The sequence below is a fragment of the Watersipora subatra genome, chromosome 2 (genome assembly GCF_963576615.1).
Source record: "Watersipora subatra chromosome 2, tzWatSuba1.1, whole genome shotgun sequence".
NCBI lineage: Eukaryota > Metazoa > Bryozoa > Gymnolaemata > Cheilostomatida > Watersiporidae > Watersipora > Watersipora subatra.
Window position 1 is genome coordinate 56,992,211 of NC_088709.1, and position 26,011 is coordinate 57,018,221.

General features: G+C 33.5%; 2 protein-coding genes across 5 annotated transcripts in view; both read left to right on the forward strand.

The window, feature by feature from the left end:
• The window catches only part of LOC137387006 (calcium-activated chloride channel regulator 1-like), a 261,390-nt gene that overhangs the window by 21,370 nt on the left and 214,009 nt on the right, over nucleotides 1–26,011 (forward strand). The gene's annotated exons all lie outside the window — the stretch shown is intronic.
• Nucleotides 667–25,338, forward strand: LOC137387009 (calcium-activated chloride channel regulator 1-like). Of its 3 annotated transcripts, none has more exons than XM_068073286.1 (13): nucleotides 667–885; nucleotides 1,335–1,468; nucleotides 2,825–2,969; nucleotides 3,345–3,554; nucleotides 7,167–7,325; nucleotides 8,146–8,266; nucleotides 11,995–12,086; nucleotides 13,744–13,855; nucleotides 17,357–17,509; nucleotides 18,588–18,725; nucleotides 19,102–19,244; nucleotides 21,660–21,790; nucleotides 24,934–25,338. In XM_068073286.1, the coding sequence occupies exons 1-13, from the start codon at nucleotides 679–681 to the stop codon at nucleotides 25,088–25,090; spliced, it is 1,902 nt and encodes a 633-aa protein (XP_067929387.1). In that variant the 5' UTR covers nucleotides 667–678; the 3' UTR covers nucleotides 25,091–25,338. The 3 variants fall into 3 exon arrangements, with proteins under 3 accessions (XP_067929387.1, XP_067929388.1, XP_067929390.1); XM_068073287.1 differs by having other exon boundaries at nucleotides 18,615–18,725; XM_068073289.1 differs by lacking the exon at nucleotides 21,660–21,790 and having other exon boundaries at nucleotides 24,934–25,081.

Sequence of the window (26,011 nt, forward strand, 5' to 3'; positions counted from 1 at the left end):
TTACACTAAATTTATTCATAATATTTTGTTTTTGTTTTCATGTTTTATTATCTTTTTACGGTTTGGCACTTTTTGTTTTGCTTTCTCTATAACTTAAAGCCGACCTTTGCAAAACTTTTTAGACACTGATTTAACAAGACAGACTGAACGATGCTGTTCTTAAGAGTGCTCTCTTGCATACTTGGCCAATCAAAAACTGGCATGTATGCTCGTATCGCAAAGGTTGCTTGTATATAAAAGCTGAAACTTGCTCGGATTGTTGCTCGTATCTGGACTTTCTTGTATGTTGGGCACTTGTATGTTGAACTGTAATGAAAAGCTTTGTTGCGTTAAGCAGCAACATATTTGAGTATTTTTATTTCTGGATCAATTTTATCCAAATTTCAAAAGTTTTGAAACTTTTATAAAAAGTTTAAAAAAAGGGTTTTGTTATAACACTGGTTGTTTTATTGAAAAGCCATGATCTCGGGGTATAAGAACTATAGCGGGCTAGCGATGTCAAATATTTGATAGCTATTTTAGATGGTTTTGATAATTTGGTAGTTATTGTAGGTGGAAACAGGCAGCTATGTTTTGTTTCAACTCTACCTTTTACTTTCAAACTATAAAATGCTATAGTTTGCACTGTCTATATCTTATAAAGTTGATGTATTGCAGATAGCAAACAGAATTGGAACTATGGCAGATTCAGCAAGTGTGTATATTTCGGCTTATCTGAAGGAGGGCACTGCAGTTGGAATTGTCTCCTTTCAAAGCAGTGCCTATTTACATGCTGACATGAGAGAGATAACAAGTTCTGCTGACAGATCAGATCTTATTTCTGCTCTGCCACGTTCAGCAGGTGGTGGAACAAATATAGAAGTTGGTCTCAACGAGTGTCAACGGGTAAAAGCCCACTTGATATATTATGGACAATTGTTTTATGCCATTTGCTTTTTAAGGGGACTGTATGTCTGAATTTAATACAATAACTTGAATATGTCCATGAAGATGCTCATAGATTTTTTATAGTGGTGGTAATTTAAATTGCAGATAACAAATAATCTTATAAAAATAAATTTTTGTGGTAAACTTTTCCTCATAAAATTTTACCCAATTATTAGTAAAAACACTTAAAATAAGGTTTTATTGCTAATGATAAATGACAACTTTACAATTTTTAGTGAAGTGGAGAAAAAATAATCATTTCTGACATGTCTTAAGTTTCTCAGTTTTTGGTCAAACTGTTTGCTCTTGTTTATCTGAATAGAGGCTTGATTCAAAGTTTACACATGGTCAGTCTGAAATATAGACTGATTCTATCTAAATGTGTATATTATTTTAAAATACTGTAGATTTTGCGAAACTATGCGGGAGCGAGGCTTGCTGAAAGCAGAATATTACTTATAGGAGATGGAGCTGGAACTGTTGGAAGTTCCATTCCTTCAATAAGAGCTGACGGAATAACGATTGATACAGTGCTTTTTGGGTAAAAATAAGACCTATCTCTAAGAAGTTTTTGACTTGCATTTTTATTCCCTAGTTAAAACGAACTTGATAATAGTTGCATAGCTGCCTGATTACTTACACAAAGAAAATAGGTTTTTTGCATAGGCAATGTGTTGCCAATGCCTCAATCTGAAAAAAAACAACTAATATGTTGTCTACCATAAAAAATAAAACTGATGCATCTGCGAATACCTGAACTACTTCATGATAATTTTCTCTCTTCAACTATAAATTTTGTACGCATAATATTTTTGTCCAATAATGTCTTTTGAATAACTATGATGACACAGCTTCACGTAACTATTTTACCTTGGCAAATGTATCATCACTTTTACATGGTATAAAACGCTCCAAAGACTACTAAAATAATTAAAGCTGCTCACAAAACATTTTAGACACTATTTTGATAATTAGTTGTAATAAAACTCTTTTTCTGTAATTTAGTTTATGTATCAAAATGGAAATATTTTCAAATTGAATGAGTTATCATTCATGCATAGCTAGTTTTTAACCAATATTCAGCAATGCAAGGAGCTGTACTAATATCATTGCTATACCAAATTGTTGCTGATCCATGTTCTATACAAATAACTTGACAATACTTCATTGAGAGTTTTGATAAATTTAGCAAGAATATTTTAGGCTTCACACACAATTGGTGCTAATTCTCATGGATCAATGTGTTAGTCAACCAATTTTTTCTTTACTTTCTAACAATTATCTGTTGGCTCAACAAAACCAGATAACTGTTTTCGTTCAATAAAATGAAGACACTTTAGGCTAATTATCTTATTAATCACCAAGTAGAAGCCCTCTGTACTAAGCCTGCAAAAGTTGTTCCATTGTTGCAATCTTTTGCTTGATAGGTACGCATGAAGTGTTACGATTTATAGGGTTAGCTAATGTGCAAATTGTTATAAATTTTGCTGATTTTCTTGGGTCAGAGTTTATCCGAGATAGGTTTATATGAGTGGATATACAGTGATATACTAAGTAATACGTACTAATGCATTTACGGTGCGTAACATTAAAAAACTAAATGAAGTACGTGAAATGAAAATCTCGCAAAAAAATTGAAAATCCCTTCAAAACTTTTTGTTTAGTCTGTATATGCATGTCTCCAAAAAAAAGATTCAACTGATTAGTCGATGCTGTTATGCCATACACTCTTTTACTGTTTAGTAATGAAATCACAGAACATTTATTAGCTCTCAAAATGAATCACTAATTAAAATTAAAATTTGGACAACAAACGATCTTAATTTAAATTAATACATACGTTTTTAAGATTCCAGTACGGTATTGTTATTATTTGTGTCATTTGGCTCTATTTCAGTCAAGGTGCTCAGCTGGTTGGAATTGCACAAGAAACTGGCGGTACTGAGAATTTTGTGAGTGATGACTCCTCTGTAGAAGGGTTGCAGCTTTTCTTTACAGAGAGTGCCTTTAGAGGGTGCAGCAGCGAACAAACTGATACCATAGTATGTTTAATCTTTAATGAATGTTAGACGTATGCTTCCAACTAATAGCTGATGTTTGATGATTTGCTAAAACGCTTAACCATTGATGAGATAACCTTTATTTGATTCACAATTTTTCACACTGACATTTTTCCAAATTCTACAATTAGTTTAATTAGTCATGACATCGAATGCTGTTATTCAGAAGTGTAGAATATAGCTAGCCATCACTTGTGCAAAGCTATGACATCACCAACAAGTCAAGGTGCGTGCATGTAAATTTTGCCCAAGAGCTCTAATCTTTGATGTATAAGTTTATATCTTGCTATACTGAACCAATTTTCTATGGTCTGCACTGATTTGCATTGAATTTCCATCTAGTTTATCCTGTTTTAGGTCCAGAATAAAAAAGTTGTTATACCGGCTGGAGAGAGTTTTCTTGAATCTGTAGTTTATTTAGATGAGACTATCGGATTAGATACCAAGATCGTTGTCAGTTATAACTCCGAGGTTAATCTAGCCGTAGAGACGGAGAAGAACCTCACAACTACGATAACTAAAGATGATAGTCTTCCCCTTATTGTTGCTATGTTGAAAGGAGAGGCGGTAAGCAGACCGACAAGTCTAATTTAATGAGCAGAAAGCCCATTTATCATTTGGTGGTGATATTAATCAGGGTATGAGAATATGGCTAATTTGGATTTTTTTGGAAAATCTCAATTAATATTTCTTTAAAGCTTTCATGTGTTGATACATTTGTGTGATATATACTTTTTGCAGTTTGTTTTTAGGTGAATCTATTGAGTACCAAACAGACTTAATATTTGTTTTACAAGTAATTGTTCTCGGAAAGTATTGCCAGCAACTTCTGTCAAAGTATTAAAAATGCCTAAATCAAATAATCCAAAAAGAATGTGCAATTGCGATGAGTGTTGTCAATATTTTTATAGTATAAACCTCCTAACATAAATTTAGGCAAACAAAAAGAAGCTATGTAAAATTGCTGCTTATTATTACATAAAAAAACTTCATTTAAAGTATAGTGTCAAGTTGGAAAAAATTTTCTAACTTGATTTAAACAATGCGTTTACCATAGTTAGCTTGAAAGTATAGTTTTTGCTCCTGCAGCACTTGAGCAAAACTACGATGAATAGGTTTATATATGCGTATTGAAGCAACTAATTGTATACAACAGTTTCCTGGCAGTTCGACATGCTGTGATATATTATCGGTTATGCCCATAAAGCAGAGAATAAGTACAATATCTTCACAATTATTCAAAATTACCTAAAAGCAGTTAATTGGTGCTAGAGCGTCAGTCTACTAATCCAAATGTCATGGGTTGAAGTCTTATTGATTTCACATAATCTATAATCCTGGCTTCTTGCAAATGAATGAACATATAGACACTGCTCTCAATGTAGTACATTCATTTTTGTCCTACTTTATTTTCAAATATATAGTATTTTTTTATTTTTTGCTTTAGAGCATAGACCTTGCTGTCTAGAACCAAGTTGAAAACAAATATATTAAAGTTGACATTAAAATTTGTGTAACCATTAATCCTATACCACAGATGGGCACTCGGTTTAACATGCTTCCTCAAGCAATCCTTAAAGCTCACTTTGCAAATAAATTAAAAATAGCTGATTTTTCAGTATCTTTCACTTGTATTCTCTTACTGATTCAGAGAATTTTACCAGAAATAATGAATTAAAATGTGTCTTTAGCGTCATGATAAATGAATTGACTCAATTATCAATTTTCAATAAACAAAACGACATGAGTCAAGTTGCACCAATCCTTCCTTTCATAACCACTGCGCTGATGGAAAATCAATGCTGCTGATTTGGTGACAACAAACGTAATGCTGGAAGTAAGACAGTCTATTACTTGATGTGTGCCAAATGAAAGCTGCCAGTGCAGTCCCTTGTTGCTACTTGCAAACATTTTTTAACAGACTTATATATCACTGCATATAATTGATTGATAATATGTACTATGCACTAGCTTTTTGGTTTGCCTGTGCACTGACAATTAGCTTAGTCATATGTTTTATACCAGCTCCTGACTATCGTTTCTTTTATCGAAAAGCCTCTATGTTGTCTCACCTTTGTACGTATAAAAATCACTAATAACAAAGTGCGGTGTTGCCAGATCCAACCAAAACTAGGCAACAATAACTTTAGGAAGTTAAGTCATCATTGTGCCAAAAAACAACCAGTAGCTTGGTTTTGCGTTACTCACAAAACACAAAAAAATATTGTAAACAGCAACCTAAACATATTTCTAATGGTGAAATCTTTCAATACTGGACCAATAAGACTTTTGGCTACTAAATTTCTATGTTACATAATGTATGGCTATATTTTGATCAAACTGCCAAAAGGATAGCATTTTACTTTTGCTGCCAGTTTCACTAACCTCTAAAGATATTAAACATTTATTTTTTTTTAAATGCATTGATTGTTGAGCAAAATGTTTTTCTGATTTTAAAAAACTTTAATTTGAAGTGATCTGACAAAAAATCGATATTGCAGCAAAAATATAGTGTTTTACGTTAGCATAAAATGGTAGGCATGACTTAATTCCACCTGGAAAAGCAGTGGATAGTTGGGTAGTTGGATAGTTGAGTAGTTAACTTTTAAAAATAAGTGACAACATCAAGGTTTACATGTTTCATGGCAATAATCTTGGGTTTAACGATTTGTTTACTTATATTTGCAGTAATTGTTGCATGAAATATTTTGAAGTAATTTTGCATGTAGGCGCATTAACTTTTAGCCGCTTAAATTTTAAGCATAAGTGTTTATTGTCACAATTTAGCTAACAGCCTACTTCTGGTAGACACATGGCTATCTTAACCATTTTCTAAGTGGAAACATGATTACATCTGTGTTATCATGGTCAAAGATGTTTCAGAGCAGTCTAAAGCCTGGTTCCCATATATGCCGCAAGCACCGGCGACAGCACCACAGGCTCTCAAGAGTGAAATGTGAACCTAAGCGCCGGGTACCGCCGAGTATCGTTGATAATTGCCGGCAGTCAACGCAAGAGTTTATTGCTGTTCAAATTTTGTAAAGAGCCGCAGGCAAAATATCCTCAAAATGCACTGTACAGGTGAAGGTCAGCATTATTGAAACAGAATGGCGAGCGAACATTTTTATGCAATTATTAGCGATGCAGCTTTATGTGACCAGGAGCCGCTGAGCTTATCTTGCTGCTAGGGTCCTGCAATCGATATGAGAAGCAGGCTTAAATTACCTACCTGTAGTTGAGTAATTGTAAGAAATGGCTTTTCCACATGACATTCCATTCTTAATTGTTAGCTACTTTTCATTTTTAAGCTCTCACTGCTTTAGACTACAATAATGTTATGATGCCAAATATCCATACAAGAAGTATTGTGTATCTGTTGCAAAAGCTTAAAAATTAGTGTAGTTTATTGTTCATTAATTTCTTGTTTTATTCTATCAAAATTACTGATGTGTTACAAAAACACGCTAATCCACAAACATTTAGCTTTACTTAAACTCAAGAAATAGTGTGGTGAAAACAGCTGAACAGCCATTGAGGTCATGCAGTCATAAAAAAAGCTCTCCAAATACACTGTCAGCCTGACATTGGCTAACTGTTCAAGGCAAACAGGATGTAGCCTAGCAAGAAAGATTTTTATATTAAGATGGCACTCACCAATGGAGAATAGGGTAGATGCGCTTATAAATTATACTAGTGCTTTTTTGTTATGGTTGTACTTATATACAAATATATCAGGCATTAAAGCTACAGCCACTTGATATTGTTCACACAATTAGAGTTGGTGGCAATAAAAAACACTTCCAACCGTACATAGTCGCAAACTGGCTGGCATATAGGCTGCCTTTAGAAAAGCTATACTTTAAATATCTTGATTATAAATATATATATATTTATGTATATATATATATATATATATATATATATATATATATATATATATATATATATATATATATGAGGTCTTGCATGGTAAAATAAAATTTGTAATCATATGTGTGTCAAAGTTTTCTTTTGATGAGGGCCAACCATATGATACTAATCTGTAATTTGTTTACACCTTTGTGCAAACACAAAAAAATATGATTATATAAAGTCATTGAAATATTTTGGATGCGTCTTCTTTTTGAGTTGTTCTTATGTCGCAAATTTAATTTACATTGAAAGATATATTTTTTTCAGGGTGGTTACATTAAATATACCATCACTAAGACGGTTCGAATTGAAAGTGATGAAGAAATGCTAGTAACTGTTACCTCTTCTCCGCTGCCAGGAGTCAAACCTGTAGTCATCAGTTACAAAGCCAGGGAAAGCTACGTCGAGTTTGATAAAGACACACAGGTACTTTTAGCTGCCTTTTAGCTGTTTCATAGCTAAAAACTTTAATCTATGAAGATAACAGTGTATATTTATTACTTTATTGTAGATATTTTTATACCAAGGAGGAGCTGTTTGTACAACTAAGACTAAATATGTGTAAAAATATATTATTGTCCACCTCTAAATTCTTCAGACTTCGTTCATAGATATCAGTAATTTTTGGTGGCTAGTCGACTCCCTACAATTTTATAATATTCCAGCATGCATGTAATGTCTAAAACAAAGAACTTTTATATCTACAGCTACTTGGAAATTATTTTGAAAGTAGATTGGTTCCTAGCATAAATGTGCAAACACACTAAGCAATATTTAGTGCACTAATCTGCGCTAGAACGCACGCAGGGAGCTCATGCAGAGCGATAACGCTAGACATTCTCTATCACAACTTTATTGCGCTCGAGCTGCATTTCAATTGGTTGGTTTTTTGAGAATACAGTTCTATGACTGATAATTTTTATGTTATGATAAAAACATATAAATCTATTTATATATATAATTAGTATATACTTGATTAATTTATACACAACAAACTTCATAAAACTGTTCTAATCATTAATGTTTTATGATGATATTTTTTACAAAATATTTTGTCAATGTTTTTAAGATGTTAGCAGCAATGTAATTTACTGTAAAACCTCTATTTGAATGCCATAGTTCTCTATTTTTAACCCTTCCCTTTAGTGGCGTTTAAATAGAGATACTGTTTAATTCGAGGAGCCCGCTGTATTTTTTGACTACATGTATCTTGTCAGAAAACTTAGAAACTTGTCTTTATTTTTAGCTAATTGGCTATGTAGGAGTGTTCCAAGAGTACTCTCCTGTCTTAAATCTTTCAGTTCACATTCTTTTGAACCAACCAGGTAGATCAGTTCTTTCTGTGAAGTACGTTGACAACGGATCAGGTAAGGCAATTCCAGAATATTTCAAATACTAATTCTTCTTGCATAATTACATAAGCGCTCCTTCCAAAAATTACATTAATTACAGCTATATTAAAATGTACACAATGAAAAATGTCACTGAATGGTTTCATTTTGATAGGCTCTAAGTAGCCTCTCAATAGGCCTAAACTACACCTGCTCACTAAAGAATCCTTAGCTGTTCGGTATCGGAGATACCCTCTGCCGCTAACCATTTTGATAATACCATGCGAATAGATTGTCAAATGCGAAATATGTTCAGTCATGTGACAGTCATGAGGCCCTTGCTAGATTTTTATTACCATTATTGAATTATCATCAGCTTATTTATTATTTAACGTTAATAATCAAGAAATTTTGATGGCAATGTTTGTATAGTTACCCTTCAAAAGTGCTAGCTGTAAAAGCTGTATAAAAGGGTCTAGATCCATCACATAAATCAACAGATTTAATTACTTTATGAACTATCTGAAGATCCTCTTGAACAATTCTAAATTACTCTACCAGTCTTCATGAGTTAGTTACTTATTTCTCTTTGGTTGAATGAGAACGATAACTTCTTTGTTCATATATAAATACTTGTTTGTAACAAGCCTTGTTGTTATTGATGATATAAAATTGAATCTTAGATGAAACCAGCTTGCTTACATTAAAAATAAGAAAATTAGAAGATTACAGTTGTTAAGATAAACTATTTCTTCTGATAGCTGATGATTCGGTTTTATTTGTAACAAAGTCGACCAACATGTTTGGGTTGACAAAGTGCATCAAAGTTTGTACACATACAATGTGTCTACATGTACACACGTTTCATTGCCGTGTGTACATGTACATATGTGTTTATTATAAATGTAATGTAGACAACCTGATGTGACATCGTAGTAGTTTTTAACATAAACCCACTACCATGTGAATTACTGCTAAAGCATTCAAAGTATTATCACCTTAAGATGAAGAGGTGAGAACAGGGAGAGAACCAGAGAGAAATTAAAAATTAAAACAGAGGAAAGACAAAGATGAAAGAAAAAATGGCAAAACAACCAACTATAGAGAGAAAGAGATACAGCAGGAGAAGAGAAAGGACCAGAGAGACAAATTGTAAGATGGAAAGAGGGAAAATGAGGGAAGAAGAAAGGTGAAAAGAAGAGGGAGAGGAAAAGTTGGAAGTAACAAAATAATCTATCAAAGTTCTTTTAAGCATCACCAAGTCTACTCATCACATAATCCCTAAGTTATATTTAATGATTATTGAAATATTTAACACTGTTCACACTATATTGCCATATGTCGACCTTTTCCTTTTTCTGTTCATTGTCAATTATGTGAACTGAAAGCCAATAGCACTAAAGAAGCAAAGCGGATATGTTCAAAAGGTTTGCAGCTGTCAAAGCTTTCTGATATTCTGCCGACCATTGACTACTGTATGTATAATTTGAACCAATGACAAATAGCATAAAATTGTAAGGCGGTGCAGTAGATAGTATACTTAACTGATCAAGACACAGAAAGCCATTGAGAAACCAACTACTACAAAACCTTGGACTTATTTACCAGGCCTCATTGATCTCACCAGAAATGTCTCTTTTACTGTTATATAATACTCTAATTACCAGAAAAGCGATAAAATAATTTTACTCTAATTAGTAAAATATTTTATTGCTTGGAAGCATGAGGAAATGCTTCAATGAGCTACTTAAACAAAATTTGGTCACCCAGAAGCAATTGCTTAAAATAAGATATCATAAAAAACTTTTATTTTCCTTTAATTCTTTCATTTTAAAAATCTCGTGTTTGGCCAATAAAACAACTATACCTACTAAGTATACGTCTTCTAATCTTCACACATTTTAAATCTCAAACAAACTTGTCAACACATTGCAACACACGCCATTCTTTATTTTCATTATCTCCTCCACTCTCCTTTTCTACTAGACGCCATAAACGGGTTGCCATTGTGTGTCATCAGCATGGAACTCCTTGCCAAATTGGTTCGGGAAATTTGATAGTTATGATGGTTTTAGGGCTGCTTTGAAGCAGAACTTGCTGGACTCTCTGGAATAGATTTATTCTGATTTTTTTTTGCTTAGACAATCCATGTTTTCTTCATTGACATTCTCATCTGTTAACTCAGGCTCTGCGCTTCAAATAGCCATCTACTGCGCATAGGGGTCCTCATTCCACCTTTCTTTTTTTATCATCGTGTTGTGATTTTATGTGAATAAAACAAACAAACAAACCATTTTATCACTAGAAGTTCCCCTGTCATACAGCCCACGACCAAGGTGATATTAGAAAAAAGAAAGGGTACTGATGGTTGAGAAATGCAATATTAGCAGTCAAATGGCACTCCAGTTCAATAGGATAACTGCAATGGTAGCTGCAATGGTAGCTGTAATGTACTGGGTGTTATTATGTACAACAAACAGCAATAATGAATGGAAAAGGTTATATGTTTTTATCTCTCTCCTGCAATAAGAGAAATGCAATATTAAAAGTAAAATGCACTAATATTATTAGAAAAACCAATTTTATTAATATAGTAATACAGTAATAATAGAAAACCAATGCACAATTTTGTTTACATTTCAAAAAGTTTTAGCAGCCAATATCGAAAAGTTGTGATATTTATCTAGATTTTTAGAAAATCTATTTAACAAAACTACTTAAAAAAATAATAACGGAAACATATTGCCCAACATCGATCACTATATACTTCGATCTTGTAAATTCAAAGGATTATTCTTGTAATTAAATCTTATAAAATCGAATAATTATTCTTATAATTAAATATTGCAATAATCTTATGAAAATCGTTAAAAAATATTATCGTCATTTCCTTTACTTTCCCTGCTTTAGACATCAGTTAGAATACCAAAGTACTCATTTTAATTGTCCAAAATATCAGTTACTTTGAAATCGGCAAAGAAGAAACAATTACTTTTCAGTACTTCTACTTTCGTTACAGAAACCTTCGGCAATTGGACAATGCCATAGACTGGTGAAATGTGCACATTTTTCTCGTGAAATGCACACGACTTATTAGTTCTACTCTCTGTCGCATGGCCTTATCAACATTTTGTTGGCCGGTCTTAATTTTGATTAAATAAGGTTTGTAAAAGTTTAAATGGTTATTTTAGGCCAAATTAATCTGTCTACTTATGTATAATCTGATCCAATGGGTTAGTTTTAGGATATTGTCTACAAATAACAAAGACTTGGTAACATATTTAAATAGGTTTATATGTGTTTTGTATTGTTATTATATTTAAATGACTCAATAGAAAAATGGTTAAATTTGTCGATGAGATTTGGACCCAAGGGTTTGGAACCGCTGTTCATGAATAATTTTCGCGAGTTGTGTGCACATATGCATATATCATAAAGCTTCCAAACAATCACTTCGCTCGTGTTTGGTCAGGGGAATAGTAAATCACGGTTGTGGATACCGTGATTTATTTTTATTTTTGTTTATGTTAGTTGCTGTGGGCTTATTACTTAATTCAAGCACACGAAAAAGTATGCTTCTTCTCAAAAGATTTAAAAAAGATTAGATCACTACGTTGGTGAGTATTTTCTGATGCAAAACAGCATGGGTTTGTGGTAGTGTAAACATATTTAGTATTGACCATCATTGAAGTATTGCAGCGTCAATGCCAAGATACCGCGATATGGTGTGAACCAGCCTTTCATTAGAATATCATCAATTGTAGGTAAAGATTCAACGCCAAATGATGGAATCTACACCGGTTTTGTTCCTGCTCATATGATTGATGGGGCTGGAGGAAGCTACTTTGGAGTAGATGTAAGATGGAGTACATATCACTCATGGCACACATAATAGCTATTATCTGTGGTGTTTCCATTGCTAATAGTGATATATCAAGATCAGGCATATACAGTGCATTAATCAACTCTTATAGAATGTTTAGTTTAGACAAGCTTTTGGAGCTGTGATCGATTTTGTATAATATCATTAAATGATTGTTTTTATATGGTTAACATCATGAATACCAATAGTAGCTATTGGGTACTAATACCAGCACATATTGAGTGCTAACACTAGTAAATATTGGGTACTACTATTAGTACATACTGGGTACTGATATTAGTACATGTTGGGTACTAATACTACAACATAACGGGTATTAAAGCTAGCTCATGTTAGGCAATATTAGGCAAGCTTGAATAACACGAGGAATCATGTAGTCCTGCTACCTTTGTACGCTGATTAACAATTCAAGTTTAAGAAAAATTTATCTCTTTTCAAGGCAACTTAGATGTAAGTCACTCAGGGGTGGGAAAAACATATAGTTTATATTCCAAATACAAGCATGCCCAAAAGCATTCATACTTCGATCGGTTTGTCATATTTATTGTTTTTGTAACAAATATTAGTAAGTTATTTAAATTTTACTCCTTGAATAGTGATCAACGGAAGAGGTATTATTCATTCTGGACTTATTTGTATATCCGACAAAGTTTAATAACTACCGAAGATTGTATAGGAACTTTTGTAAGGAACTGCTGAAACAGTCAAACTGGAAAATTTCAATGGAAATTTGCTTGCCAAAATCTGGCTACTCGTTATTCAGCGTATGTGGTGTCTGAATGTCACATGTGTTACTGATGCTGTATGCTGTACAAGACCAAAGATTTTTAAACTGATCTATGATAGTCAAAGCAATGTGAGATCAGGATTACTAGCTAGACAAATTTATTGAAATTAGAAGTAGTAACTATGGTTACTTTTATCATGTCGAGTTATTTTGATGCACATTGCTGAGAGATTTTAATTTTTGCACTATAAATACCTAAACTAAAATCCATAAAACATAAACATTCTCGGAACGGTTTATTTATGTTGTAGGAAGGTCTACAATATATGTTTGTATTATACTGAATTATTACATGAAAATCAGTAAGGTCACGTAGTTTGCAGCTGTGGACTGCAATGTTGCATAAAAAGTAGACAGAAAAAAGCAAAAATGAACACGGTTTCAAAATAAGTCTAAGTGGGTATTTAGTGTAGTCTGTAAAATTTTCCAACCCCGCTTTTTGTAATATCCGATGCCCTAAGTTTTTGATGCAGTGTTTTGCATGAGTTTGAAGGAGTTTTTTATACCAAAAGTAACCTGCATAGTGACAATAATACTGCGAAAGGTCTTTGGTGGTCAAAGTTCATTTTGTTGGCTGCTCTAAAATTAGTTTTCAGCGATTTCTCATTCAAATCCAGAGACTAAACCGATGTATGAATTCCTTAAACGATGGACTAAAAATTATACTTGTAGGGAAGAAAATCTCTGTTGCATTCAAATGAGTTTTTATTTTTAAAGCTAAGATTAGCTGCTTTGAATGAAAGAGTAATTTGTTTTTGCTAAATGACGTAGGTGGTACCTTCACTATGGTATGTTTGTACATGGCAGCTGATTAGTGTATTCAAAGGTTTCACTAACTCACAGGTCGATGTTACTGGAGAGGGGCTACTCCCAGCACCCGTAGAAGAAGCTAAGAGTCGAGGAAGGAGATCTACTGGCTATTCTAGTCTGGGAAAATTTTCGAGAATCTCTTCAGGTAATTTATTAATTTTTCTAATTTTGAAAATAGCTTTTTTGGCATTTTTTGCGGTGTTTCGTTCTTCAGATAGCAATAATTTTCTTTGTAGTTTTAGGGAAGCACAATAAGTAAAGCAATAAAACTAAGGCATTCTACAGGTATCTGCATGGAAACAGTAACATTTTGGTAATTTACTTGTTCTTGTGGATGCACTAGAATCAAAGGACGTTACAATTTAAGTGTCAGTACTTATACATTAAACCTTTTTGAGATTTTTGTTCATTTTTGCAGGATTTTGAGTTTTCCAGTATATTATCATTTACTTAGGATATTATTTTTGTATAGTTGTTTCTTCCACCTTTAGAGCTCTATAAAAAGATCTTGGGCATGCAGATAAAGGAAATTTTTTGAATTATGCACTTCTAATTCAAATTAGTGTTTTAACTGTGTTGGATTGAGCCACCAACACGTAGCGGCGTACAAAACGTCTTACACTACAAGTAACAACAATCCCTAATGCAGGGAGCACTGCGTTGGACTGAATCACCAACACGCAGCGGCGTACGAGACATCTTACGCTACAGGTGACAACCAATCACTAACTTCGGGTAGCACTGCGTTGGGCCGAGTTACCAACACGCAGCGGCATATGGAATGTCTTATGCTACAGGTAACAAGTCACCAACTCGGGCAACCTTACGTTAGTTTGCGTCACCAACACACAGCGGCGTATGAGACGTCTTACGCTATAGGCAACACAATTGCTCGTCTCTAGACAGGGGTCGACCCCTGGTCGACAGGTCGACAGTCTACAGCAAGGTCGACAAGGTCGACAGCCAGTAGTGGTCGACAGGTCGACAGGCCGACTTCTCCTGATATACCGAGCAGCGCTTAGAGGCAAAATGCCAAGATACTTGCAATAAATCAAGTAATTCTCTTTATCAGAAAAACTGAAGAGAGAGATGGTTCATGGAACAACATGTATTTCAGAACGAAATAATAAGGCTGATGCCTTCCTTTATATACTATAAGATATGCAAATTAGTGGAACATAAGGCCAGCCCACGAGGGCGTAGCTACTCAGAAAAAGATAAAAATAGGGCACAACTCCCTATAATAATATATAAAAAAAACGTAATTTACTTGGTGGCAAATCCACCACATAACAAAAACAATGATTTTTATTACACTTACTTTTACAAAGCCATTCATAATAGTAAGATATATTTGTATATGCAGTGTACGTGTTTCATGCATTCAGGCTGTTATTTCAACTAGCATTAGTTTTCTTGTAAAAACCTTTAAGAATATTATGATACTTTGCATAAGATTTTTGGCAGATTCATTTAAATTGCAGGTACATGTATGTAAGCAAAAACATATTAGCAATTTCAACTCAGTTTTAAATAATTGTCTGAGGCTATTCTTTAATAGATTATTTGGGCATGCAATCAACGACAAAGGAAATGTGATTTTTTTTGCCATTTGCTTCCTTCTATTCTGACATATCGAAATCGTTTTATTTTACATATGAGTTTATTTTTTATTTAAAAATTTTATTTTCTTTAATTTAAAACATATGTGGGATCACAAGACATTCAAATTAAAAAGGCATAATAATATATTTTGTGAATGAAGTAAAGATTTCATCAGTAGCATTCTTTTAAACAGCCAATCAAATAGATTGTAAAAATTCTGCAGGATTAATATCTAGTGTAAGTAAAACTTGAGGTGACTAAATGAGTTACTTTTAGCAACTTTGCGAAGTTACTTCACAAAGTACTTGTGAGTCATTTTATCACAGCTTCTTTAGCAGAAAACCTCACATAATATTAAAACTGCTATTTAATATTTGTTTGAGAAGAGAACATGTGTAAAAGGGTTTATTTGTGCTTTCCTATTAATGTAATCGAAGGCAAAATTATGTGTTTACACTGCAACATTCTCTATGTAAGTTCAATGACAGTATGGCAAGGTAATCTGCATAATCTTTACAATTTGCTATATTATCTGAAGCGATTAGTGATAAATTTATGTTCACTTGAGTCAGCCTCGGATTCCGTACTACATCTTAATGAGCTACTCGCAAAATTCATTAAACTTCAAAGATCACTGATGAACTTTCTGGATAAAGTGGACTGATTAAACCAATATGTTTTTGATAGTACCACTAAATGGCATTAAGCTCTTCTGTAAGGAAAACTTGCAATCTCTCACATAGTAACTTAGTTATTGTAAAGACTATTGGAAATAAACAAACTTATGTCAAAAATCTCCTCTAATATTCTGGCAAAGCCGTGGAAGAATATCAATAGAAAAATTCCATCAAGATAAAGAGGTATTTTTCATTAGCATTTAAAATATTTCATTTGTATTTAGTTTAGCGTCGTGATCAGTCAACCTAATATATCTTTAACTACTCACAGTTTCTTAATAAATAGTTTGTGTATTATAACTATCACTAGTTTTGTTGCAGCCAAACCAAAGCAAGTAACTAAATAAACAAATTTATATACATGTATGTGCTAGATGAGTGCTCAGCGTTGCGAGAATACTACATGTAAAAAGGTTTTCGCACAGAAATCTTATTTTTATTTAACAACATTTACTCTCTACCATCTATACTTCATATTATGATAAAAACATTCTGCTAAACTCAAATAAAATGAAAGAAAAAATAAAAAACTGTAAAGGTGTTTAAATGGGAAATAATCAGCAAGTAATGACTACATACACTGTTTTGATACAATAAATTCAATAAAAAATTATTTGATACTGATACAATTAATAGAAACTCAAAAACAAAATAAAAAATCATTAATATTTTGAATTGATACTAACAATGAGTCCCTAGAAGTGTGTGTATAAAAAATGTACTTTGGATATTTAGTGATCAGTCTTACAAAAACTGAAAATAGGGGTGTTACGACACATTTGAGATTGAAATGGTATATTTTAATATTACAAAGCAAAAGAATATATAGTGAATTTTGAAATAGTTTTTTGAAAATATTTCAAAAGGAAAACAACTGCAAAATGTATTATCAGTTAATAAAAAAATGTACATATTTAATTTCTAACCTTGCAATAGCCATAAATATATATAGAAATGTAGAAAATTTTAAAACTTTAAGAACGGTTCAGCCTAGTGCTTGTAGACTGGCGATTTGAATGTTGCGAGTTCCACTCCAAAGCATATTTTTCATTGCTAGTTTTTAGTCTCTATAACTGTACACATAAACAGACAGACAAACAAACTAACAAAGGACAAACAAATATTGAAATTTGTTTCTTTTTTTAAGCTTATACATGTCTATGTTTGCTTAGAGCAAACTAAGTAGGCATATAAAATGATTGCAAAAAGGTAAAACATTAAATGTTCACATGTCAAAGTGTTGCATGCTATTATGGCTGCCGCCTAAATGTGCAGCCAAATTATAGAATATCTCAATTTCTGTTGTACGACACAAAGAGTACTCATATTATAAAATAGTTTCAGAAAAGTCTACTACATTACAGGAAGTGTGATTGTGGTAAAAAACTGGGAATCTGTACCAGATATTACACCACCTGATAGAATAACTGACCTGACTATTCACAAAGTTTCAAATAGCAAAGATGTTGTCACTCTAATTTGGACAGCTCCAGGAGAAGACCTTAATATTGGTCAAGGTTCGTTCTATGACAAACTATGTACAAACTGTTTAATGTTTAGATTTGACCATACCAGCTGTATGGTTGTCTTTTTTAGTATGATTTTCATCTGATGGTAGATTCAAATGCTGTCAACTAACATGTTAAATGCTAATGATGCTACACTTAGTATATTAATAAGATTTAATAATATTTTGAGAGCAGCTATATATGATAATTCTTTCAACAAATTTTCACAAAATAAAAATTGAGTAGTAACAAGCATTGCTTAATCATGGTAACAGACAGGAGTTTGTGATGATCTAGTGTTAGGTTCTGTGATGTCCAGACCTTTTCATTTTTAATTAGATGGAAACTGGTTTTCAAAAACCAGAAGAAATTGCAAAATTAAATCATTGACTGACATGGCTGAAGGTACGGATTATATTCTTGTAAAGTTTGGATAAATTGATTAAAATATGTTAAAAAACATAATATTTATACAGGCTAACAAACACACACAAAGAAAATATGGGATTTGTTACAATGAATAAAAATTCCTCACCGAAATTCTCTCAACGAACTTGTTTTGATAACCATGCTTATCTACATGTAAGTACATTGATAGGTGAATCCGTGTTTCTCATTTTAGGTAATCCTAGGCCTATACGAGGCTTTAAAATCACTCGGAATCAAAAAAATATTGGTCTGAAAATTCAGATGGTCTATAGCATAAAGTTTTTTTGTTAACCAAAAAATAATATATTTGTCATTGACCCACACTAATGTTCAAACTCAAACAAGTCAAAAATTCACCAGGAGTTACTCGAGAAAACTACTCTTGATTAATGTAAAGTAGTCTCCCATGTAATTGTTTTTGTAAAACTGATAAATGTTGAAGCCATCGCAAATTTTTTTCCAAAAGCATTCTTTCTAGTACTGATTATCTTCAAGCAGGTTTATTTTTTTTGAAATAATCTACGAATTTTTAATTTTTGCACATAATTTGGAAAAACAATGAAGCAGCGGCAGTAATTTAAAGGCCCAGAATATTCTGTAGAAAAAAGTTACCTTGACATTAAATACTTTTTTGTAGCAGTTATACCTATATTTACAGCTTCTGGATATCAGTTTGGAGTTGCAGGAACTAAAGAGATACAAGATATTAAGTTGGTGCCTCGAGATTCCATCATCACAAATGTTTCAAGACTTCAAGCAAAGGCTGGAAAACGTCTAGAGTTACAGATTAAAACCAGTAAGTTTAGGCAAATTCTTAATTTTTGCAAATGATATTTTAAATTTTTTGTCATACAATGCTTTTGTCGTTCTTTGAGAAACTTGTCCTTAATGAAAACATTTATGAGCTACTCTTTCTACTTTTATAATCTAAATATTGGACCATAATAAAGATAATAAATATAAAAAAGATTGGACCAGAAAGAATGTGTTTGTTCGTGCTCTTTTCACAGAATTGTGAAAAACATGCATATTCAACATGCATATATTCAGTATGAAGTTTTGCCATGTGTCTACTATAAAGCATTATCTTATGATTCTCGCCTGTGATTGGATAATTTGAGGTAAATCTTTTAGCTGGTTCAACATGTTTAAATCTTTGGTCCTTTAAACAGGTAGCATCCCCTTAGAACCACTTGGTCTCAACATCTCTACAGACATTCTGACATTCTACTTTCGAGTCAAAGCTTACGATTCTAGCAATAACTCTGCAGAATGGTCAAATCCTGTGACAGTTTCTTATTATAACCCAACAACAGTAAGTTCCATTCTTGATCGCTTTTTAATAACAAACCAAGTCCTGAAAGTTTAGTGTTGGTTTTTTATGCAAAAATTTGCAGTTGTATTCATCTGATGATTGCGACAGTATACAGCATAAATAGTATATTGCCCGGAACAAGAAGTTTACTTATTTCCAATTTTTTAACGAACTGCTTCAGACTTCCGTGGCTGCTTGTTAAACACTCTTAACTTGTTGCAGAGCCTTCCCATTGGAGAAGGTTTTTTGTGTTGCTATCTAGTTTATGCTAGTATTTCTGCAAATGATCTTGCTGACTTCTACCCGGACAAGAGTGCAAGAAATGATGCATAAAATACAAAGGAAGTGTGAATAGTTCCGTTAGTTTTATTCAAAGAAATTCCCATTATTGGCGTGGCCACTACTACTTTGCTAGCAAGAGCTCTCTCTTATATATACATGTATGTATATATGTTTTTTCCTTCTGTACCATATGATGGAACCAAATGGCAACTGTAGAAAAAGTATAATTAATGTGATCGCTAACATGTTTCCTTAGTTACGGCCAAACTAAGAGCGTTTAAAAATAATAGCAATATAATTGCATAAGAGACAGAAACAATGTACAAAAAGTAATGCAACGTGTATAAGGGTGATTATATGTAGATACTATGAGAATATAATGTCAGAAATAAGTTCATGGCCCGGCGTCTGCCACGTTTCTATACGTAGCTAGTAAAGTTAAAAATCTGAAGCAGTCATGCTTAGATGCTTCTTGACTCACCATGACTGGGCGCTGCATCAAATGTTTCCCCTCGCCACCTTTTCTATTGAGGTTATCCCGTATCTTAGTATCACTAAATGAGTGGTTTAGATGGCACCTCTAATACCACTTATTGGCAGGTATTATTAGTACCACTCATGATGTGGTTTTATTAGCATCTCTCACAAAAAGATATTCATCTTGATGATTTATTATAAAATATTTAGAATGCAACAACTTAATTATAGCATTGTTTTAAACTGCTCAAGCAGCGGTATTAGTTTAGTACCACTTGTGGTGTGGTAGAAATTAAAACCCAAACCAAACCCGTACTGGCTTGACAGTCACCTAGGATATTATATGGCTATAGCAAATTAATAGGCTTGTCATTTCATGGTAACACACCATATTTTACACAAAATGAGCACGAGTGTTAAAAAGTTTACAGAACAGAAAGACCAATAATATTATATTGATATATTGTAATATTATATATATTTCTATTAGTCTTCCATTAACATGCTCGGTCAATACTTCATTAAATAAGGTCCATTTTTAGAAAAAAATTTATCGGCATATTTCTCTTTAGTTTTTACAAATATTAACTTGACATACAAATTTACTATTATTTTTGCATTAAGTTTAAAATTCATAATTCTCTACCAGTGAGGTTAATCCAAAGGGAAAGAATAATAAATTTCCAAACATTGAAACCCACATAAAATCTCTTTCAAAATTTGATAGCCTTTTTAGTTTTTTTTCTGATCCGTAGCCAATCAATAGCTAATTGCACATGCCCAGCCTGTCTGGAGAGTGCCGGTTTGGCAGCATTGCTAATTCACCATCCATTTTCAAGCTGACTGAGATTACAGTTTTGGCATCAGATTTTCACCACAGCAAGTTAACGACAATTTATGATTGGTTTTTCTTTTTCATGTTGCTGTCTGCCTTTGCATCATTTTGCTTTGCTAAGGAGATGTGATGAACGCATAAGTTGCCCACCTTTAAAACAGAAGTTGAATGTATGCTTGGATTGATTTGAACATTCGTATGCGGCGATATATTGAAGTTTGAAGAGTTTTGCCTTTTGACACAAAGGTTCGGCGTTACATTAGTGCCAGCAACGAGTTTAAATGTTTGTCAGCTTTTTGCCACACATAACTACTTTTTATATAAGACATGGTCATCATCTTTCATGATTGAGCAATACCAACTACTGGGTCTTGTTAGAGTCATCGTCTAAATAGCAAGATGCAAAGATGATAGTGCAACATTGATTGAACAGAAATGCATCTAAAGTTACAGAAAACAAAATTTTTGTACAGCGTTTTTTGAAAAATAGCAGTAATTACAATGATTCACAGCCAAATCTCAAATTATATAACCATAACTGATTAGGATGGTTGCTATGTTCCAACGATGTTTAACTAATGATGAATACTTTTTGCGTTTTTGACAATTATAAAGGAAAAAATACGCAACTATTTTTTTTGTCTTTAATAAATTATACATTCAATCTATTATATTTAGATATCATGGTGCTAAGCAAAAGCTGCTAAAAACAAAGTTACTTTTGTTTTAGTATCTCAAGACCTCTTAGGCACCATCGAGCTACCTAGTTCTTAATCACTGTTAAGTTCAATCAACGCTCAAATTTGTAAGATGATTTGTAGAAAGAGTCTCATCGGTCCATGGCATTGATGGCGGGAACTGTAGTTGGCTCTGCTGTTGTTCTCGCCTTTGCAATTGGATTAGCAAAAATCATGCATGAGTACAAAAGTAAATTCCAAAACATTTCGAGAGGGTAAGTCAATTTTAATTGAATATTATTGGTTAGATAACTGATTTAAACTAATGCATGTGAGTCGGAACAAAATGCTCAATTTAGGCTTCAACTATTATATACAAAATTGGTTAGGCGCTTTTGTGACTTTTTACAAATATCTTGGTTGATCAAAAGTTCATCACCTTTTCTCAAAGAGTTTTAAAGGTAAAATACTCAACTCATAATTAGTTACCTTATAATCTTTAAACAAGTCTCCATCATTATTGTTGCTAGACTGCTTGATTCTTTAGTTGTTTAGTTAAACATGACTTGAGTAGGCTTTAGCTTGGGAAGCCGAACTCTAAAGTCACTTTTTATCTATTATGTGGAAGGCTTATTTTTTTAAATTTTAAAACAATTGTCTTTGTGTAAATGGCAAGATTGTAGACCAGCGGTCTCTAACCCTTTTCGAACTGCAGAACAGTCAACTTTTGATAACTTTGCTATGGACCAAGCGGAGATAATAATAATAATATTAATAAACTTGAATCTGTTGAGTAATCATAGAGAACTTTATTAGCACAGTGCTCTATAATATTACAATGTTATTATAACATTAGGCAGTAATAACTTTATTAACGCATTGCTCCAACAATGTAGCAAATTACAACATCGAAAACAGCCCATAATGCTAAACCAATGGGAGCCCTGAGGTTTTTCTTTGCAACGAGATGGCCCCATCTGAGGATAATAGCAGACAAGGAAACCTGAGTTTTGTTGCTTGTGTGCAGTTTAATCATTTGCCTTGTTTTGGTCGCGGTCATAGCAAAAAAAAACAGCTTCAACAGCTTCAACAGCTAACAGCGCTGTGTTAACCATCTTTTGAGTATTCTGCAATGGGTTCAATAAAAAAACTGGCAGTGTAGTTGCTTTGAACGCTGTTTTAAGGTCACTGTCATTTGCAATCTCTAGCAGTTGATGCCTTTCTAGCACAGACATGCTGGATTCAGCTGGTTTGTTGACAAAGTGTCACAAATCAATTCATTGGCCCTACGTAGGTACTTCGAGGTTAAGAGGTAGCAATCAAACTCATTTAATGGCGAATATAGGTGATTGTGGACCAGCTTGGTAAGGGAAAGGGCAGGTTCAGTTTTGCACAAAGCCCCGTCAATGTTTGAAACATGCCCAATATGCCTTTGTTCACGCGTCGTCTACCCAAATTCAGTTAAGATTTAAATGCAGCTACTTAATCTGCCAACTTGAAAATAGTTGTCATTTTTTTCTGGAAAGACAGGTTCAGTTGTTTGAGCCAGCTGAGTATGCCACAAAAACAAGCCAGTATTCAACCCTTTCCTCATCGCTGAAATTTGCTGCTAGCGATGAGTCTTTTGAAACAAATCATTGCAGCTGCTCTCGCAGTTACAACACTCTATCTAGTGATTTCCCAATGCTTGCAAGAATTTTCCTGTGAATGATACTGTGTGTGGTTTCCCTTTCAGGTGCGTTCTCCTTATTCTAAACAGTTAATCTAGGCAGCCATTTGGTCGTAGCAGCAGCGGTGTCAGTACATATTCCGAAACAACAAGACCCTCACAGTTTTCCCGCTATTTAACCATTCAGCAATGTGAATAGTTCTCCGGCTGCAGTGTGGGTTCACAATAACAGTGACACAGCAAATCCTCATGCAAATTCCTCTGATAAATATATTACACATAAACTAGCGGTAGCAACTTGTTGTCAACGTCTGTAAATTTATCAAGAAGGAGCGCATAGCACAGTGATTTATCAATCCTCTCCAACAACTTTCTCTCGCTGTCCTCTGCTATTTCCTTAATGCGCCGAGTCATTGTCATTATGTTTTTATGACTCGCATGATACGCATTTGGTGCTCTGCACAAGTTCAGCTACTTTGCAATGGCGTTTTAATGAACACCTGCACCCCTGCACCTGCTCTACCCCATAGGTGAAGTATTAGCCTAACTAATGATTCTAAAAATAGCTACATCAGTCTTGTCACGCTAAGCTTAGCAGCAATCGTTCGAAACATTAGAGCATTAAGCCTGCTCAAATCAAAATAAAAAACGACTGAAGCAGTGTGAAAATGTTTAGAATGAGAATTTAAATGCCAAAGATTCGCAAGTACCACTTCCATGATTCACAAGCATGATGGATTTGATAAAGTTTTGCAGATTGCAAAACTCGCTTAGCATGCGGATTTATGCCGTTTCTATGACGCGGATAATTTGCGGATTGGCTTAAATTGGCGAATCATGCACATCATGGAAACACAGTGTGTGCCCTTTGATACCTTTTTACTAGCATCTTTTCCTAAATGTTCATTAATTTGAGAGTTTGCACCGACTTGTACGCTTATATGCAATTTCTTGCGTAAGATAAAACACAAACTTTGTTTAAATGCTTTATGGTACGTAACATTTACATTATAGAAACTATATGTTATAGGAGCGTCTGCTGCATAGAATAGGCAGAATTTTAAATAAATATGCATCAATCTGTCAATGGTTTCTCACATAAAAAGCAGACAAAGAGCATTAAATTCAAGCATAAAAAGTTTAATACTGTACAGATTTGTTATTTTTTCTGTGCCGGCTTCCTTTGAGGTTGAACATAAAGAATATTGAGAAAGTATTTGTAAGAAAAATCGTGCCACCTCCTTGCCCAATATTCATTGTTAGACTAAGAGCAGGCAGTTTTAAGCAAAATTCTCAGATGTTCACTGAGGTTTTAGCTGGCTTTGCTGCAGACTTCAAATGGTAATACTAAAACAATTACATTTATTTTCAAATAAAGAAGATTTTGTCATCAAAAATAAGGCAACTAATTTATAATTTTATTTAAAACGCTATTAAACACTAAGCATCAATTCACAATCGATTCTGGATATTCATTTGATCTAAAACAAGGGTTCATTCACATGTTGTTTTCAGTCATTGGCTGATGAATGACTTTTTTTAGCCAATGACAGCGTTAATGTTTTTAATCACACTGTTCTTGCTTGCCTAGAACTACTTTATATTGAGCAGATAAATTAACTTAAAAAATCTGTAGCTAGAAGCTAGGCTCATTATATATTTGATTGCATTTATCACTACATAGGCCTGTCTGCACAATTTATAGTAAAGTAGGCACAAGTATTCATATTATTTTCATATATCTTGTAGAAACTCGTACATTAGTGTGACAGTTGACTCCTTGTTTAGTGAGAATGTGATTGAAGAACTGGATTATTCAGATACCAGCTCAGCTATTGAGCTAACGGTATATTCGCCCACCTATTCACACATAGATGACAATGATTACGCCGAGCCTGACTACTAACAACATATACAACTTGCTCATTTTTTGAATACAAATCTTAAACATACGTTTATAACTTCCATACTTGTGTTATTTTTCATGTTAAATAAAAATGAATAATGATGTTTCAATTTTAGGAGATATTTAACACAGCACTCAAATTTTTTGTAAAGGTTACCATGATAGTAGCAGTGAATGTTTTAATGTTATGTTTACTGAATATTACACGTAATCCAAGAAGACTTAGAGCTGACAGTTAGATTCACATAATGAAGAATGATGATGCACAGAACATTGGTCAATCAGTCATTCGTCCTTCTTCTTATGCTGGTAGCCCTCGATGCATGTATGACGATGTTCAGGATGCTATTACCGATATCAGACCACATGGATGGCCAGATATCTTTATAACAATAATGTGCAATCCAAAATAGACAAATGTTAAATAAGCTCTCATAGATAGACAAGCAGCTCATGACAGACATGACATTGTAGCTAGAATGTTTAGGCCAAAATTGAAATTTCTGCTCAACTTGCTAACAAAGGGAAAAATTGTTGGCGATACTCAATGTTTTCTTTATTCAATTGAATGGCAAAAGTAAGGGCTGCCTCATTGTCATCTTCGTCTATGGCTCGTAGAAAAAATACCCTCAATTCAGGTTGACTCAGTAATATCCGCAGAAATTCCAGATAAACAAGAGGATCCAACTCTGTATTACATCGTTACCAAGCAAATGATACATGGACCATGTGGCAAACTCAATTGCCTTTCTCTTTGTATGAAAGATGGAAAATGCACCAGACATTACTCGCGAGCACTTATTCATGACACTCTGACTGCTGCTGATGGATATCCACAGTATAGAAAATGAATGCCAAGGTTGGGAGGACATTTTGCAAGAATTTAGCACAGCGGCACTTATATAGAAATCAACAACAGAT

Excerpts from the sequence above, each read along its gene's own strand:
- LOC137387009 (XM_068073286.1), top strand. The coding sequence starts at position 679 with ATGGCAGATTCAGCAAGTGTGTATATTTCGGCTTATCTGAAGGAGGGC. Across the intron at positions 886-1,334 it reads GTCTCAACGAGTGTCAACGG|ATTTTGCGAAACTATGCGGG; the intron begins GTAAAAGCCCAC and ends AAAATACTGTAG. Across the intron at positions 2,970-3,344 it reads GCGAACAAACTGATACCATA|GTCCAGAATAAAAAAGTTGT; the intron begins GTATGTTTAATC and ends ATCCTGTTTTAG.